This window comes from Macrotis lagotis, chromosome 1 (assembly GCF_037893015.1).
Source record: "Macrotis lagotis isolate mMagLag1 chromosome 1, bilby.v1.9.chrom.fasta, whole genome shotgun sequence".
In the NCBI taxonomy this organism is placed as follows: Eukaryota; Metazoa; Chordata; class Mammalia; order Peramelemorphia; family Peramelidae; genus Macrotis; species Macrotis lagotis.
The window spans coordinates 415,371,432-415,385,483 of record NC_133658.1 but is presented as its reverse complement, the minus strand read 5'-3'; the positions used below and the strand labels follow the sequence as shown (position 1 = coordinate 415,385,483).

At 36.1% G+C, this 14,052-nt stretch overlaps 1 protein-coding gene across 4 annotated transcripts in view; it reads left to right on the top strand.

Annotated features, from left to right (window-relative positions):
* The window catches only part of SERPINA12 (serpin family A member 12), a 94,325-nt gene that overhangs the window by 76,326 nt on the left and 3,947 nt on the right, over window positions 1–14,052 (top strand). For all 4 annotated transcript variants that reach the window (XM_074213001.1, XM_074212999.1, XM_074213000.1 and 1 more), the window contains one exon: window positions 2,476–2,623. In XM_074213001.1, coding sequence (XP_074069102.1) covers window positions 2,476–2,623 — 148 coding nt within the window. The remainder of the gene's footprint in view (window positions 1–2,475; window positions 2,624–14,052) is intronic.

Sequence of the window (14,052 nt, the reverse complement as noted above, 5' to 3'; positions counted from 1 at the left end):
TAGGCCACCTCACTTGCAAAGGCAGCCCAACAGGTTTTCATTCAGGTCATCAGAAAAACAGCACAGAGCCAAGTTTCTGAATTGGGTTATTCCTCAACCTCTTGCTAGAGTCAGGTAATAGTAATAAGAATACTGGACTCTCTCTTATGAGAAAGTCTAAAAATTTTTTAAAAGTTGTTGAAGGGGCGGCTAGGTGGCATAGTGGATAAAGCACTGGCCCTGGAGTCAGGAGTACCCGTGTTCAAATCCGGTTTCAGACACTTAATAATTACCTAGCTGTGTGGCCTTGGGCAAGCCACTTAACCCCATTTGCCTTGCAAAAAAAACCTAAAAAAAAGTTGTTGATAAGCTTTCATTTCAAAATGTACCTATTCCCTTTCTTTTTACATTCATCCAATCTAACCATCTTTTATAGCAAAGAATAAAAAAGACCAAAAAAATTCAAGTTCAACAAAGTCAATATATCAACCAAGTATGATAACATTTGTAATATTTCATACTTATAGTCTCCCATTTTTAGAAAAAAAGGAAGAAAAGGCATTTATTTTTCTCTTCCTCAGAGCCAATCTGATCTACAATGATTATTGTTGTTGTTGCTGCTGCTGCTGCTGCTTCTTGTCTTTCTCCATTGTAGTTGCTTTATTATTTTAGATATTCTATTAGGAAGGTCACACTTGAGTGTTTAGACTAGACAGAATTTCAAAGGTTCTTTCAAACTCTGACATTCTATAATTCTCTGTTTCTAGGCTCTAAATTCACCCTATGCTTCTCTTCTCAGAGTCTCTTCTATATTTGATAGCTAAATCCCACCCTGATCTTTTGTCAGTCCTGAGATCCCAAGGGAAAATGGGCAGGTCATATTATCTAAAGAGATTAGGAATCTCTAAAGGCTTTTGGCTCACCCATTCCTACTTACCTGAGTTGAAATATATTCAGTCAAAGTTTCTGAATTGGGCTATTCCCCAACTCTTGCTAGAATTAGGTAATGGCAATAAGAAAGCTGAACTCTCTTTAGGAAGTCTAAAATGTAAAAAAAAAAAGATAATTGATGATCTTTGTTTTTTACATCACTATCATTTCAAAATGTAGGTGAATTTCGATTTAGCCTCATTATTGGATATCCCAAATTATAATGTGATGTTTCTTATATGTGGCTTTGCCCTACTCTCCTTTTCCAAAGGTTATTAAAAATTTTCATCAAGGAAAATTCTTGTCTCACCCCAATTCCAAGGACTTATATTGTGAGCACTCTTTGTTTTGGGATCCTTTTTCATTTTCCCCTACACTGTTTCATTTGGTGATTAAGCAGCTCCCATGGGTTTAAAAGACCATTACTATGAAGATAATCCCAGATCCATATATCTAACTCTAATCTTTCTCTTGACCTTTAACACTATATTACCAACTACTGGGCAGCTAGGTGACATATAGGATAGAGTGCTAGGACTAGAGTCAGAAAGATTAGTCTTCCTGAGTTCAAATCTAGCTTTTCATGCATTCCATTTTTCAATCATTGTAAAGACAAAGAATTTTTAAACTGTGAGAATGGAAAATAAAAGTCTTGATATTATAAGATAAAGGACAATTTCATTTGCTTAGAGAAAATAGAATGAGATTAGTATTGGGAGCTTGAGGAGAATGGAAAAACATTAACAGGGAGTTGAACAGAGATTAAAAAAAGATTGATATACAACAGGGACACAGTCAAGATGGGATAGCATGAATATATAGCAGGAATAGTCACCATGATTTATTGCAATATTCTGGCAGCATTATTTAGATCTAGAATAGAAACAAAAAAATTGGATAGAAAACTGGAAGAACAAGAAGTTCAGAGGTTAAATTTAAGAGTTTAGAAATTTAGGGCAGTTTGGGGTAAAGGTCATGTTTAAAGGTCTGTGTGTCTGTCTCTGTCTTTGTCTCTGTCACACACACACACACACACACACACACACACACACACACAGACACACATCCTTGCAAAGAGTGGGTGATGCAGAAAAAAATTATTAGCCCTTAGTTTTAGTCTTTGGTCATTGTTAAATGAAAATCCCTGTAAGAGTAAAAAGATGAAACTGTTCTCAAGGTGAGATGAATGAATAAAGCTCAAGGTGAATGAATGTTCATCACAGGATCATAAATCTAGTGCTGAAAAAGATCTTAGAGAAGATCAAATCCCATAGCCTAATTTTACTCAAGAGGAAACAGACCCAGAATGGTTAAGTCACTTATCCATTACAATAAAGTGGCAGAACCAGGATTTTAATTGCATTTTTTTATAAGAGAAAAGAAAGTAGGTGACTACCCAAGGACAAAAGTTGATAAATTGGAACTTGAGGGTACGAAAGAAAAATCTTATCTATTTCACAAATTCATGCAAGGCTGACTTTGCTCTCAAGGTACTATCTAAACCACAGAATGCCCATGTTTTAAAATCTGTTCTAAAACTTTTCTCTGATGCTTTTGTTTTCCCAGTTCTGTTGATATATGTTTGCCTAAGTTTTCTATCTCTGGTACCTATAACATTAAAAAATGCCTCTCTGGGCTTGGTGTCACCCGAATCTTTGATGGAAGTGCTGATCTCACCAGAATCAGTCCCCAGAAGACCCTGAAAGTTAACCAGGTAAGACAATCAAGCCTAAACTTTGAACTATAATTGTCATTCCTTTGTAGCCTAGGATGTGCAATACTCTCCAAGATGGCAGTCATTTTCCAGATACCACATCTCACTTCATTGGGGTTTCTGTGTCAGGCGATTGGAGGGTAGGTTCATTCATCAAGGGGTCCCCCTATTCTGGTAACCAAGCACAACACAAATCATTACAAATCAGTTGTGGTCATCATTTTTGACCCACAGAGACTGGCACATTCCTTTGCATAAAGGGACTCCATAAATATTGCTTTAATGAATGAATGAATGACATATTGAACTTGACATGACAAATATATTTTGATTGCTTAAAATATTTAATTGCTTTCAGAGTCTTCACTATATAACTCTCCTCATGTGCTACAGGTTTTGAGAAAATGTGGAATATCCAACTATACAGAACAAGTCATATCTTGTCTATTATCTCAAGGAATTCATGGGATGTATTTTCTAGTGGAAATAGCACCAAGATGAGGCAGAAAATTCCAAAATTATCAAGTCCACTGTCCTAAGCAGTGGAAAAACAATATCCTTGCTCTTAAGGAACTCCCAGTCTAATAGAGGCGATAGCATGCAAACAGCACTATACAAGCACGATCTAAACAGGATAAATTGGAGATAACTTCAGAAGGAAAGAACGAGCATTGAGAAGGACTGAGAAAAGCTTTTTGCTAGAAAATGGAATTTAGCTGAGTTTTGAAGGCGGCTAAGGAAGTCAAGAGGCAGGCATGAGGAAGGAGAGAATTATAGGCATGAAGAACAACTAGAGAAAATTCAGAGTCCAGAGAGGTAGTATTTTGTTCCAGGAGCAGCAGGCTGACCAATATCACTGGATCTTAGAAGATGTAAGGTGTAAAAAGATTGGAAAAAGTAGGAAGAGTTCAATTTTTGAACAATTTTCTTTTTTTTCCCTGATACTAGAAACTAATTAAATAGGGGAATGATATGATTAGATCTACCCTTGAGAAAGACCAGTTTGACAGACAGTTAAGTGGAGAATGAATTAGAGTTGGGAGGAGCTTGAGACAGAAAGACCAATCAACAAACTATTGCAAGAATTCAGGCATGGGATGATATGGATCTTTACCAGAGTAGTGACATCAGTATCCAAAAGATGTTATGAAAGTCAAATCAGTAGGATTTAGCAACAGATTGGATATGGAGAGGCAGAAATCAGCAGTGACACCTAGTTTATGAGCCTGGGGGCTCTGGGGAGAACTGTGAAGATGGTAATATCCTTGGCAACAAAAGGATAGTTCAGAAGAAAGGCAGGTGTGGGGAGGACAATTATGTTATACTTTCTTGGAATTGGGGGAGAAACCATGTCCAATATCTCCTGTTCTATGTTTTATAACTTCTGTTTACTGAGGTTATGGATGAGTGAGGGAACAATAGGCAAGATTTCTTTAAACTGTTCCTTCTTCGTCAAAATGAGAGCAATGCCATGCCAAATCAAAATGTCAGATTTTTCTTTAGAACAGAGATTCTGGGGATGGCTCATAGGAGGTCTATAAATGTCTTCTTAAGTGTCAGTTTTAATGGATGTCTTAGTTTCAAAAAGTTGTCATTTTTCAGTCCTGTCTCTGTGAACCCATTTGGAGTTTTCTTGGCAGAGCTCCTGGGGTGGTTTGCCATTTCCTTCTCCAGCTTACTTTATCAATGAAGAAATTGAGCAAAATTTGATTGACTTGCCCATGGTCACACAACTAATTAAGGGTCTGAAATCAAATTTGAACTCAGGAAAAGGAATCTTCCTGATTTTAGGCCCAGCACTCTTTCTATTACTATTTAGCTGCCCCTACTCTCAAAAAGATAATTTTTTAAAATCTCCTTAGTCATCAAAATAATCATTTATTCATCACCAACTGTATACCAAACATTATGGAAGGTAATGAGAATACAAATATAATAGATGAAACAATACCTCTGCACAAACAACAAAGACATATATAAGTATATGTACAACATAAGAAAAGAAATACTAAGTAATTAAATATCAGCTAGTTTGAGAGGGAATTGAGACTTGGAACTTAGGAGATTCAGAAGAAATTATTGAAAGAAGAGAGGGATTCTATTAACTAAGGTAAGGAAAGAAGCTGTTCTAGGCATAGGGAAGAATCATTGCAAAACTATGGAGACAAAACAGGAAGTGCTATGTGTAGAAAACAAAGAAAGGGCCACTTGGACTGAATCACATGATGAAGGAGAAAAAGTAATATATGATGAGGCTCAAAAATAGATTGTAAAGCTAATACAAAGGGTTTTATATTTTTAATCTAGAGGCAATAAGCAGAACTAAGTTGGGAAGTAACATGATAAGATTTGCACTTAAGAAATCACTTTGGCAGCAATGTGGATGATGGAGTGAAATGGGGAGAGACTTGAGGCAGGGGCCAATTAGAAGGTCACTAAAATAATCTAGGGTTTGAGAGTAGAGAGAAAGTTATAGATGTGAGATATATTGTGGGCAAGTTTGTGTTGTAGTATTAAAACTCAAAGGAGAGATTAGGGCAGGAGATAAAGATCCAGGAGTCATAGAGAGAATAATCAAACTTCTGGAAGCCTATGAGCTTACTGAGAGAGTATATATGATTGTGTGTATGCGTGTATGTGTGTGTGTGTGTGTGTGTGTGTGTGTGTGTGTGTGTGTATATATATATATATATATAGAGAGAGAGAGAGAGAGAGAGAGAGAGAGAGACAGACAGACAGACAGACAGACAGACAGACAGACAGACAGATAGACAGAGACAAAGACAGAGAGACAGAGACGGAGGTAGAAATAGTGTTGGAGATGTTGTCAGCTCAATTGAAGGAAGAAATTCTTTTAAATTACAACCTCATGACCATATAGCAGGTCTTGAATTCTCTATTACTTAAAGCATTCAGATTGTGCATCTAGAAAATGTAAGATTCATGTAACAGGTTCCAAGTTCTCTCCAAGAATCACAGAATTCTGTAATTGGTATTTTGTAGAATTTTGTAGATCATGTAATCTGACACAGACCTGTACAGAAATCTATCTAGAATATTCCTAGATGATGAATACGAAACATAAGAATAATTGGAAGAGTACCAAGTTAAGATCAGAAGTGGAATTCTTTAGTTCTGAATTGAGGGCATAGGACTCATTGGTAATGTTGAGATCAGAATTTTGAGATCAATAACAGTAGGGGGTTGAGTTGGAATAAAGATGAAGGTCATGGAAGCTGAAGAGGCTGGTGAAGTGGAAAGTAGGGGCATTAAAGGGGACACCTACTTTTATATTGAAATTCCCAAGTATAGGGGCATGGATAGGAGTAGAAATGAAACCAGGGAAGCAATATTGAGAAAGAAAAATGAGAACCTGAAGATTATAGTCAAGAGCATCTGGAAAACATTTCTTAACTGAATACAGTTAACCAAAAAGAAAGATATCTGGATGTTGGTAGCAAGGAATAGGTCTAAAAGTAGTAGGTAGGAGTAGGAAGCATCCCTAAAGTCCTTTCAAGTTCAATATCTAATGATCTTACAATACTCAATGGTTTTCATGATTATTTTGATAAATTAACCTGCTCCACAAGTTTATTAGATAAAATATCAAAGGTCAAACCCCCTGAAAGCAGATACAGTATCATAACCATAAAAATCTATATAAGAAAAAATGATGGGAGAGGAGCCAAGATGGCCACATGAGAACAGCCTTTTCTAGGGATTCTCTCCAAAATATTCCAAAAACCTTAAAATTATGGCTCTAACTAAATTTTTGAGAGACAGAACCCACAGAAAGATTTAGTGAGGCAGTTCTCCAGCCCAAGGTAACCTGGAAGATCTTGGGAAAGTTCTGTTCCCCGGGGGTGGAGGGCACAGCACCACATTCAAGAATATCACACTAGAATGAAGGAGATCCATTCTTCCTGGAACAGTCTGCTGGGCAGCTGGGCACCTGAGTACCTGGGAGCACTGGCTCCTGGCAACAGAAGCAGTTTCTTGACCTGCAACCCAGGGAACACCAAGCACAACTTGGAAGATCAGCAGGGAAATCTCTGCTAGAGCCAGCATGAAGCCTAGGCCAGCATGGCCCTCCTCAGCACTGGCCATCAGCACAGCTCAGATCTGAGGAAACAGAAACAGGACTACAGAGCCGGCCAGCAGCAGCTTCCAGAATGCTCAGAACACAGAAGGTAAGGGAGTGGGGAGAGACTGTCAAGGTCTCTCCTCTGACCCTGGGAGAGGACCGGTGTTTTGTCCACATTCAGACCGTGGTCACAGACTGGCACCCCCCATTGCCATTGAGAAGGGATCCTCCGCACAACTCCAGGACAGAGGGGTGTGCTTGTTGGTCATCCACAGACCAGAATACATGCCAGAAAAGCAATCAGAGCCCCTCATAAGAACTTGAAGGAACTGAGGTCCTTGCGAGGGTGTCCTAATAATACTCAAAAGCTCAGAAAGCACCCCAAAACCAGGGCAAGGGCTGGGGAAATGAGTAAACAGAAAAAAAGGAACCTGACCATAGACAATTACTTTGCTTTCATGGAGAATAAATACAAATAACTCAGAAGATGAGAAAGTTCCAGCTTCTGCATCTAAATTCTCCAAGAAATATAGGAGCTGGGTTTAGGCTATGACAGAGTTAAAAAAATATTTTGAAAATCAAGTAAGGGAGGTAGAGGGAAAATTGGGAAAAGAAATGAGGAAAATGCATTGAAAAACCAAGTCAACAGCTTAGTCAAGGATATTCAAAAAATGTTGAAGAAAACATACTAAAAATTAGGTTTAATCAAATGGAAAACACAATTCAAAAAGTTAATGAGGAGAAAAATACCTTAAATAACAGAATTGGCCAGATGGAAAAGGAGATGAGAAAGCTCTCTGAAAAAAAAACAAATTCTTCAAATATAGAATGGAGCTAAAGGAAGCTGATGACTTTGTGAGGAATCAAGACACAATTAAACAATATCAAAAGAATGAAAAAACTAGAAGAAAATGTGAAATATTGCATTGAAAAAAATAACAGAGCTAGAAAACAGATCCAGAAGAGACAATTTTAAAATTATTGAGCTACCTGAAAGTCATGATCAGGAAAAGAACCTTGACTTCATTTTTAAAGAATTTCTACAGGAAAATTGCCCTGATATCCTAAAAGCAGAGGGCAAAATAGAAATTGAGAGAATCCACTGCTCTCCTACTAAAAGAGATACAAAAAAAGAATAAATAAATAACCCCTAGGAATATTATAGCCAAGTTTCAGAACTCCCAAGTCAAAGAGAAAATACTACAAGCATCCAGAACAAAACAATTCAAATATCATGGAACTACAGTCAGAATTACAAAAGACTTAGTAGCATCCACATTAAGGGCTTGTAGGACTTGGAATATAATGTTCCAGAAGGCAAAAAAGTTTAGAATGCAACCAAGAATCAACTAACCACAAAAATGAACATACTCTTCTAGGGGGAAAAGATGGACATTCAGTGAAACAGGGGACTTTCAGATATTTCTGTTGAAATGGCCAGAGCTGAACAGAAAAGTTTGATCTTCAAGTACAAGACTCAGGTGAAGTACAGAGAGGGCAGATGAGAAGGGTAAATTATGAGGGATTTAATGATGATGAACTGCCTGTATTCCTGCTTGGAAAGATAATACTGACAATACTCATGTGAACCTTTTCATTTATTAGAGCAGTTAGAAGGAGCATATTAAGTCAAGGTACAGAAGGGAGCTGAATATGAAGGGATAATATATTGAAAAAATGGAGTCAATGGGTGAAAAGGGAATGTACTGGGAGAAAGGAAAGGAGAGGGAGAATAGACTAGAATATTTCATGAAAAAGAGTAAAGAATAGCTTTTGCAATGGTATGGAATGGGGGAAGGTAAGGGGAATGACTCATCAGGAATGACTCAGAAAGGAAACAGCATGCATAATTAATAGGATATTGAAATCTAGAAGAAAATGGAGAGAAAGGGGGGGCAGTGTAGGTGATAGAGGAGAGAGTAGATCATAGGAGAGGATAGTCAGATAGAACACATTTTTTTTACTTTTTTGCAAGGTGGTGAGATTGGGTGGCCTGTCCGGGACCACAGGGCCAGGTGGTTGCTACGTCTCTGGGGTAGCATTAGGTTTGGAGTCTCTTTGCCCCCAGGACTGGTGCTCTGTCTGCTGCACCACTCAGCTGCACCAACAGCATACTTTTGAAGAGGGACAGAATGAAAGGAGAGAGAAAATATAATAAATGGCAGTGAAGAGGGAATTACAATTAACAGCAACTATGGAAAAATATGGAAGCAAGATCTTTGATCGACCTATGATAAAGAATATGATCTGCCCCAGAGACAGAGTATTGGAACACTTTATTTCTTGTGAGGGTTGTTATTTTTGTTGGGGAGGAGGGGGGGATTATGTTTACTCTTACAACAAGACTATTTCAGTAATGTATAAATAAATAAACAAATAAATAAAAAAATAAACATAAAAGAAAAAATGCAAAAAAAAAATTTCCTAGTTCCGACCCTTGACCCATTTTTTTAGCAATATTTGATATGGCAAAATTCTAAGTTATCTAAGGTGACTACCTCCCTTACTAAGTTGACTAGTTAAGAGGTTAAGTTAAGGCAAGGCCTACTTTCCTCTTATTTTATAGATAACTAAGCTAAGCAAAATTATATACATATATATATATGTGTATATATATGTATATATATACACATATATATATATGTTATAAGGTGGATCAAATTAAACAAAAAAAAATCCAGGAATTGTTACCATTCTATCTTAACAAAACTCATAAAAGTTCCAAGGAGATACTTTACAGAGTTAGCCAAATAACATATTTGGAGGAACAAAAGATATAGAATATTGAGGGATACTGAAAAAAAATTAGGATTAAAGAAGGATGTGGACTTCCAGACTGCCAACAATATTACAAGGCAGAAATAATCAAAACAATTTGGGTTTTTTTTATAAAATAGAAAAGAAGATCGTAAAATCATTAGACAAAGCAGAATCAGAAATAAATGAACTAGTAATACTAGTAATATTGTCCAAACATGAATTATTGAGGAAAAAAATCCCTATTTGATAAGAATTGCTAGAAAAACTGGAATGTAGTCTGGCAGAAATTAGGTATAGTCCAACATGTTACACTATCTAGCACAATAAACTCAAAATTAATATCTAACCTAAATAATAACAAGTATCTCATTTGGGGGTTTGGGGGGATCTTTGCTCCCTGAACCCATCACATACTTTGCTACCTCCCTGATATTACATACATTGTCTTTCCAGTCAGTCAGGTGGAACAATGATTAGAACACTAGACCTGGAGTTAGGAACACTTGAGTTCAAATCCACTTACTAGATGTGTGACCACAGGTAAGTCACTTAACCTTAGTCTGTCTCAGTTTCTTCAACTATAAAATAAAGATAATGATAACATCAAATTTTCATGGCTGGGTTATTGTGAGAATCAAAGGAAGCAATATTTGTAAAATACAGCATAGAATCTTGGCACATAGATGGTACTTAATAAATATTTACTTCCTTTCTTACCCCATCTCTGTCTATTAAAATTCAATCCTTCCTTCTAACCCCAACTCAAACATCACATTTGTCATGAAGCCTTCCCCTACCCATAAAAATGTCATAAGATTTAGAAGAACTTTTTTCATTTCATACAGGAGGAAGCTAAGGCCTAGAGAGATTAAATAACTTACCTACAGTCAGTCAGATAGCAGAACCAGGATTCAAAGCCAGGTCCTCTGACCCAAAACTCAGTCTTTTATCACCATGCAACCATAGCTGAAACCAATCTCCCATTTACTGATTTGTAGCATATTTTTACTTCTCATGAATTTATTCAAATTCATGCCATTTTCCCTACTAGTTTATAAACTCCTGAAGGGAAAGGGATAGAATCCTATTAATCTTTTTATCTCTCACATTTGAGTATAGAACTATACACTATGTAGTCTGTTTGTTTTGGTGAGAGGAGGGTTGAAAATACAGATGAGAATTATTTCTTTAACCCATATTTTGTTTGTTTTTAATTTATTTTTATTAAAGATATTATTTGAATTTTACATTTTCCCCCAATCTTGCTTCGTTCTCCCCTCCCCCCCACAGAAAGCACTCTGTCAGTCTTTACTTTGTTGTTTCCATGTTGTGCCTTGTTCCAAATTGGGTGTGATGAGAGAGAAATCATATCCTTAAAAAGAAGAGAAGTCTAAGAGGTAACAAGATCAGACAGTAAGCTATCTGTTTTTTCTAAATTAAAGGGAATATTCCTTTCACTTTGTTCAAACTCCACAGCTCCTTATCTGGATACAGATGGTACTCTCCTTTGCAGACAGCCCAAAATTGTTCCCGATTGTTGCGCTGATGGAATGCGCAAGTCCTTCAAGGTTGAACATCACTCCCATGTTGCTGTTAGGGTGTACAGTGTTTTTCTGGTTCTGCTCATCTCACTCAGCATCAGTTCATGCAAATCCCTCCAGATTTCCCTGAAATCCTATCCCTCCTGGTTTCTAATATAACAATAGTGTTCCATGACATACATATACCACAGTTTGCTAAGCCATTCCCCAATTGAAGGACATTTACTGGATTTCCAATTCTTTGCCACCACAAACAGGGCTACTATAAATATTTTTGTACAAGTAATGTTTTTACCCTTTTTCCTCATCTCTTCAGGGTATAGACCCAGTAGTGGTATTGCTGGGTCAAAGGGTATGCACATTTTTGTTGCCCTTTGGGCATAGTTCCAAATAGCTCTCCAGAATTGTTGGATGAGTTCGCAGCTCCACCAACAGTGTAATAATGTCCCAGATTTCCCACATCCCTTCCAACAATGATCATTATCCTTCCTGGTCATACTGGCTAATCTGAGAGGTGTGAGGTGGTACCTCAGAGAAGCTTTAATTTGCATTTCTCTAATAATTAATGATTTAGAGCATTTTTTCATATGGCTATGGATTGCTTTGATCTCCTCATCTGTAAATTGCCTTTGCATATTCTTTGACCATTTGTCAATTGGGGAATGGCTTTTTGTTTTAAAAATATGACTCAGTTCTCTGTTTATTTTAGAAATGAGTACTTTGTCAGAATCATTAGTTGTAAAGATTGTTTCCCAATTTACTACATTTCTTTTGATCTTGATTACATTGGTTTTATCTGTGCAAAAGCTTTTTAATTTAATGTAATCGAAATCATCTAATTGGTTTTTAGTGATGTTCTCCAACTCTTCCTTAGTCATAAACTGTTCCCCTTTCCATAGATCTGACAGGTAGACTAGTCCTTGATCTCCTAATTTGCTTATAGTATTGTTTTTTATGACTATGTCATAAAACCTGTAACCATTTGTATCTTATCTTGGTAAAGTGTGTGAGGTATTGGTCTAATCTAAGTTTCTTCCATACTACCAATTATCCCAGCAGTTTTTATCAAAGAGGGAGTTTTTATCCCAATGGCTGGACTCTTTGGGTTTATCAAACAACAGATTACTATAATCCCCTCCTGCTTTTACACCTAGTCTATTCCACTGGTCCACCACTCTATTTCTTAGCCAATACCAAACAGTTTTGATGACTGATGCTTTATAATATAATTTTAGATTGGGTAGTGCTAAGCCACCTTCATTTGCACTTTTTTTCATTAAGCTCCTAGCAATTCTTGACTTTCTATTTCTCCATATGAATTTACTTACAATTTTTTTCTAGCTCATTAAAGTAATTTTTTGGAAATTTGATTGGTAGGGCACTAAACAGATAGTTTAGTTTGGTAGAATTGTCATTTTTATTATATTAGCTCTACCTATCCATGAGCAGTTGATATTTGCCCAGTTATTTAAATCTGATTTAATTTGTGTGAGAAGTGTTTTATAATTGTTTTCAAAAAGATTCTGAGTCTGTCTTGGCAAATAGACTCCCAAATATTTTACACTGTCTGAGGTTACTTTGAGTGGGATTTCTCTTTCTATCTCTTCCTGCTGTTTCTTGCTAGACATATATAGAAAAGTTGAGGATTTATGAGGGTTTATTTTATAACCTTCAACTTTGCTGAAATTGCTAATTGTTTTCAGTAGTTTTTTAGATGATTTCTTGGGATTCTCTAGATAGACAATCATGTCATCTGCGAAGAGTGAGAGTTTTGTCTCTTCCTTCCCAATCCTAATTCGTTTAATTTCTTTTTCTTCTCTAATTGCTGATGCTAACATTTCTAATACAATATTGAATAATAGTGGTGATAATGGGCACGCTTGTTTCACCCCTGATCTTATTGGGAATGCCTCTAGCCTCTCCCCATTGAGTATAATGCTTGTTGATGGTTTCAGATAGATACTGCTAATTATTTTAAGGAACAGTCCATTTATTCCTACACTCTCTAGTGTTTTAATAGGAATGGATGCTGTATTTTGTCAAAAGCTTTTTCAGCATCTATTGATATGATCATATGATTTCTGATAGGTTTGTTGTTGATATAATTGAGTATACAAACAGTTTTCCTAATATTGAACCATCCCTGCATTACTGGAATAAATCCTACTTGATCATAATGTATTATCCTAGTGATGACTTGTAATTGTTTTGCTAAGATTTTATTTAGGATTTTTGCACCTATATTCATCAGGGAGATAGGTCTATAATTTTCTTTCTCTGTTTTAACTCTTCCTGGTTTAGGTAACAGTATCATATTGGTTACATAGAAAGAGTTAGGCAGAGTTCCATCTTTCCCCATTTTTCCAAAGAGTTTATATAGGATTGGAACCAATTGTTCCTTAAATGTTTCATAGAATTCACTTGTGAATCCATCAGACCCTGGAGATTTTTTTTAGGGAGTTCAGTAATGGCTTGTTGAATTTCATTTTCTGAGATAGGGTTGTTTAGGTATTTAATCTCTTCATTCAACCTGGGCAACTTATATTTTTGTAAATATTCATCCATTTCACTTAGATTATCATATTTATTGGCATAGAGTTGGGCAAAATAATCTTGAATTATTACTTTAATTTCCTCCTCATTGGTGGTGAGTTCACCTTTTTCACTTATGATACTAGCTATTTGGTTTTCTTCTTTCTTTTTTTTAATCAAATTGACCAGAGGTTTATCAATTTTATTGGTTTTTTTCATAATACCAACTTTTGGTTTTATTTATTAATTCAATAGTTTTTTTGCTTTCAATTTTATTAATTTCTCCTTTAATTTTTAGAATTTCTAATTTGGTACTTATTTGGGGATTTTTGATTTGTTCTTTCTCTAATTTTTTTAGTTGCATGTTTAGTTCATTGATTTCCTCTTTCTTCAATTTATTCATATAAGCATTTAGAGCTATAATATATCCTCTGAGAGTTGCTTTGAATGAATCCCATAGGTTTTGGTATGTTGTTTCATTATTATCATTATCTAGGATAAAATGGTTAATT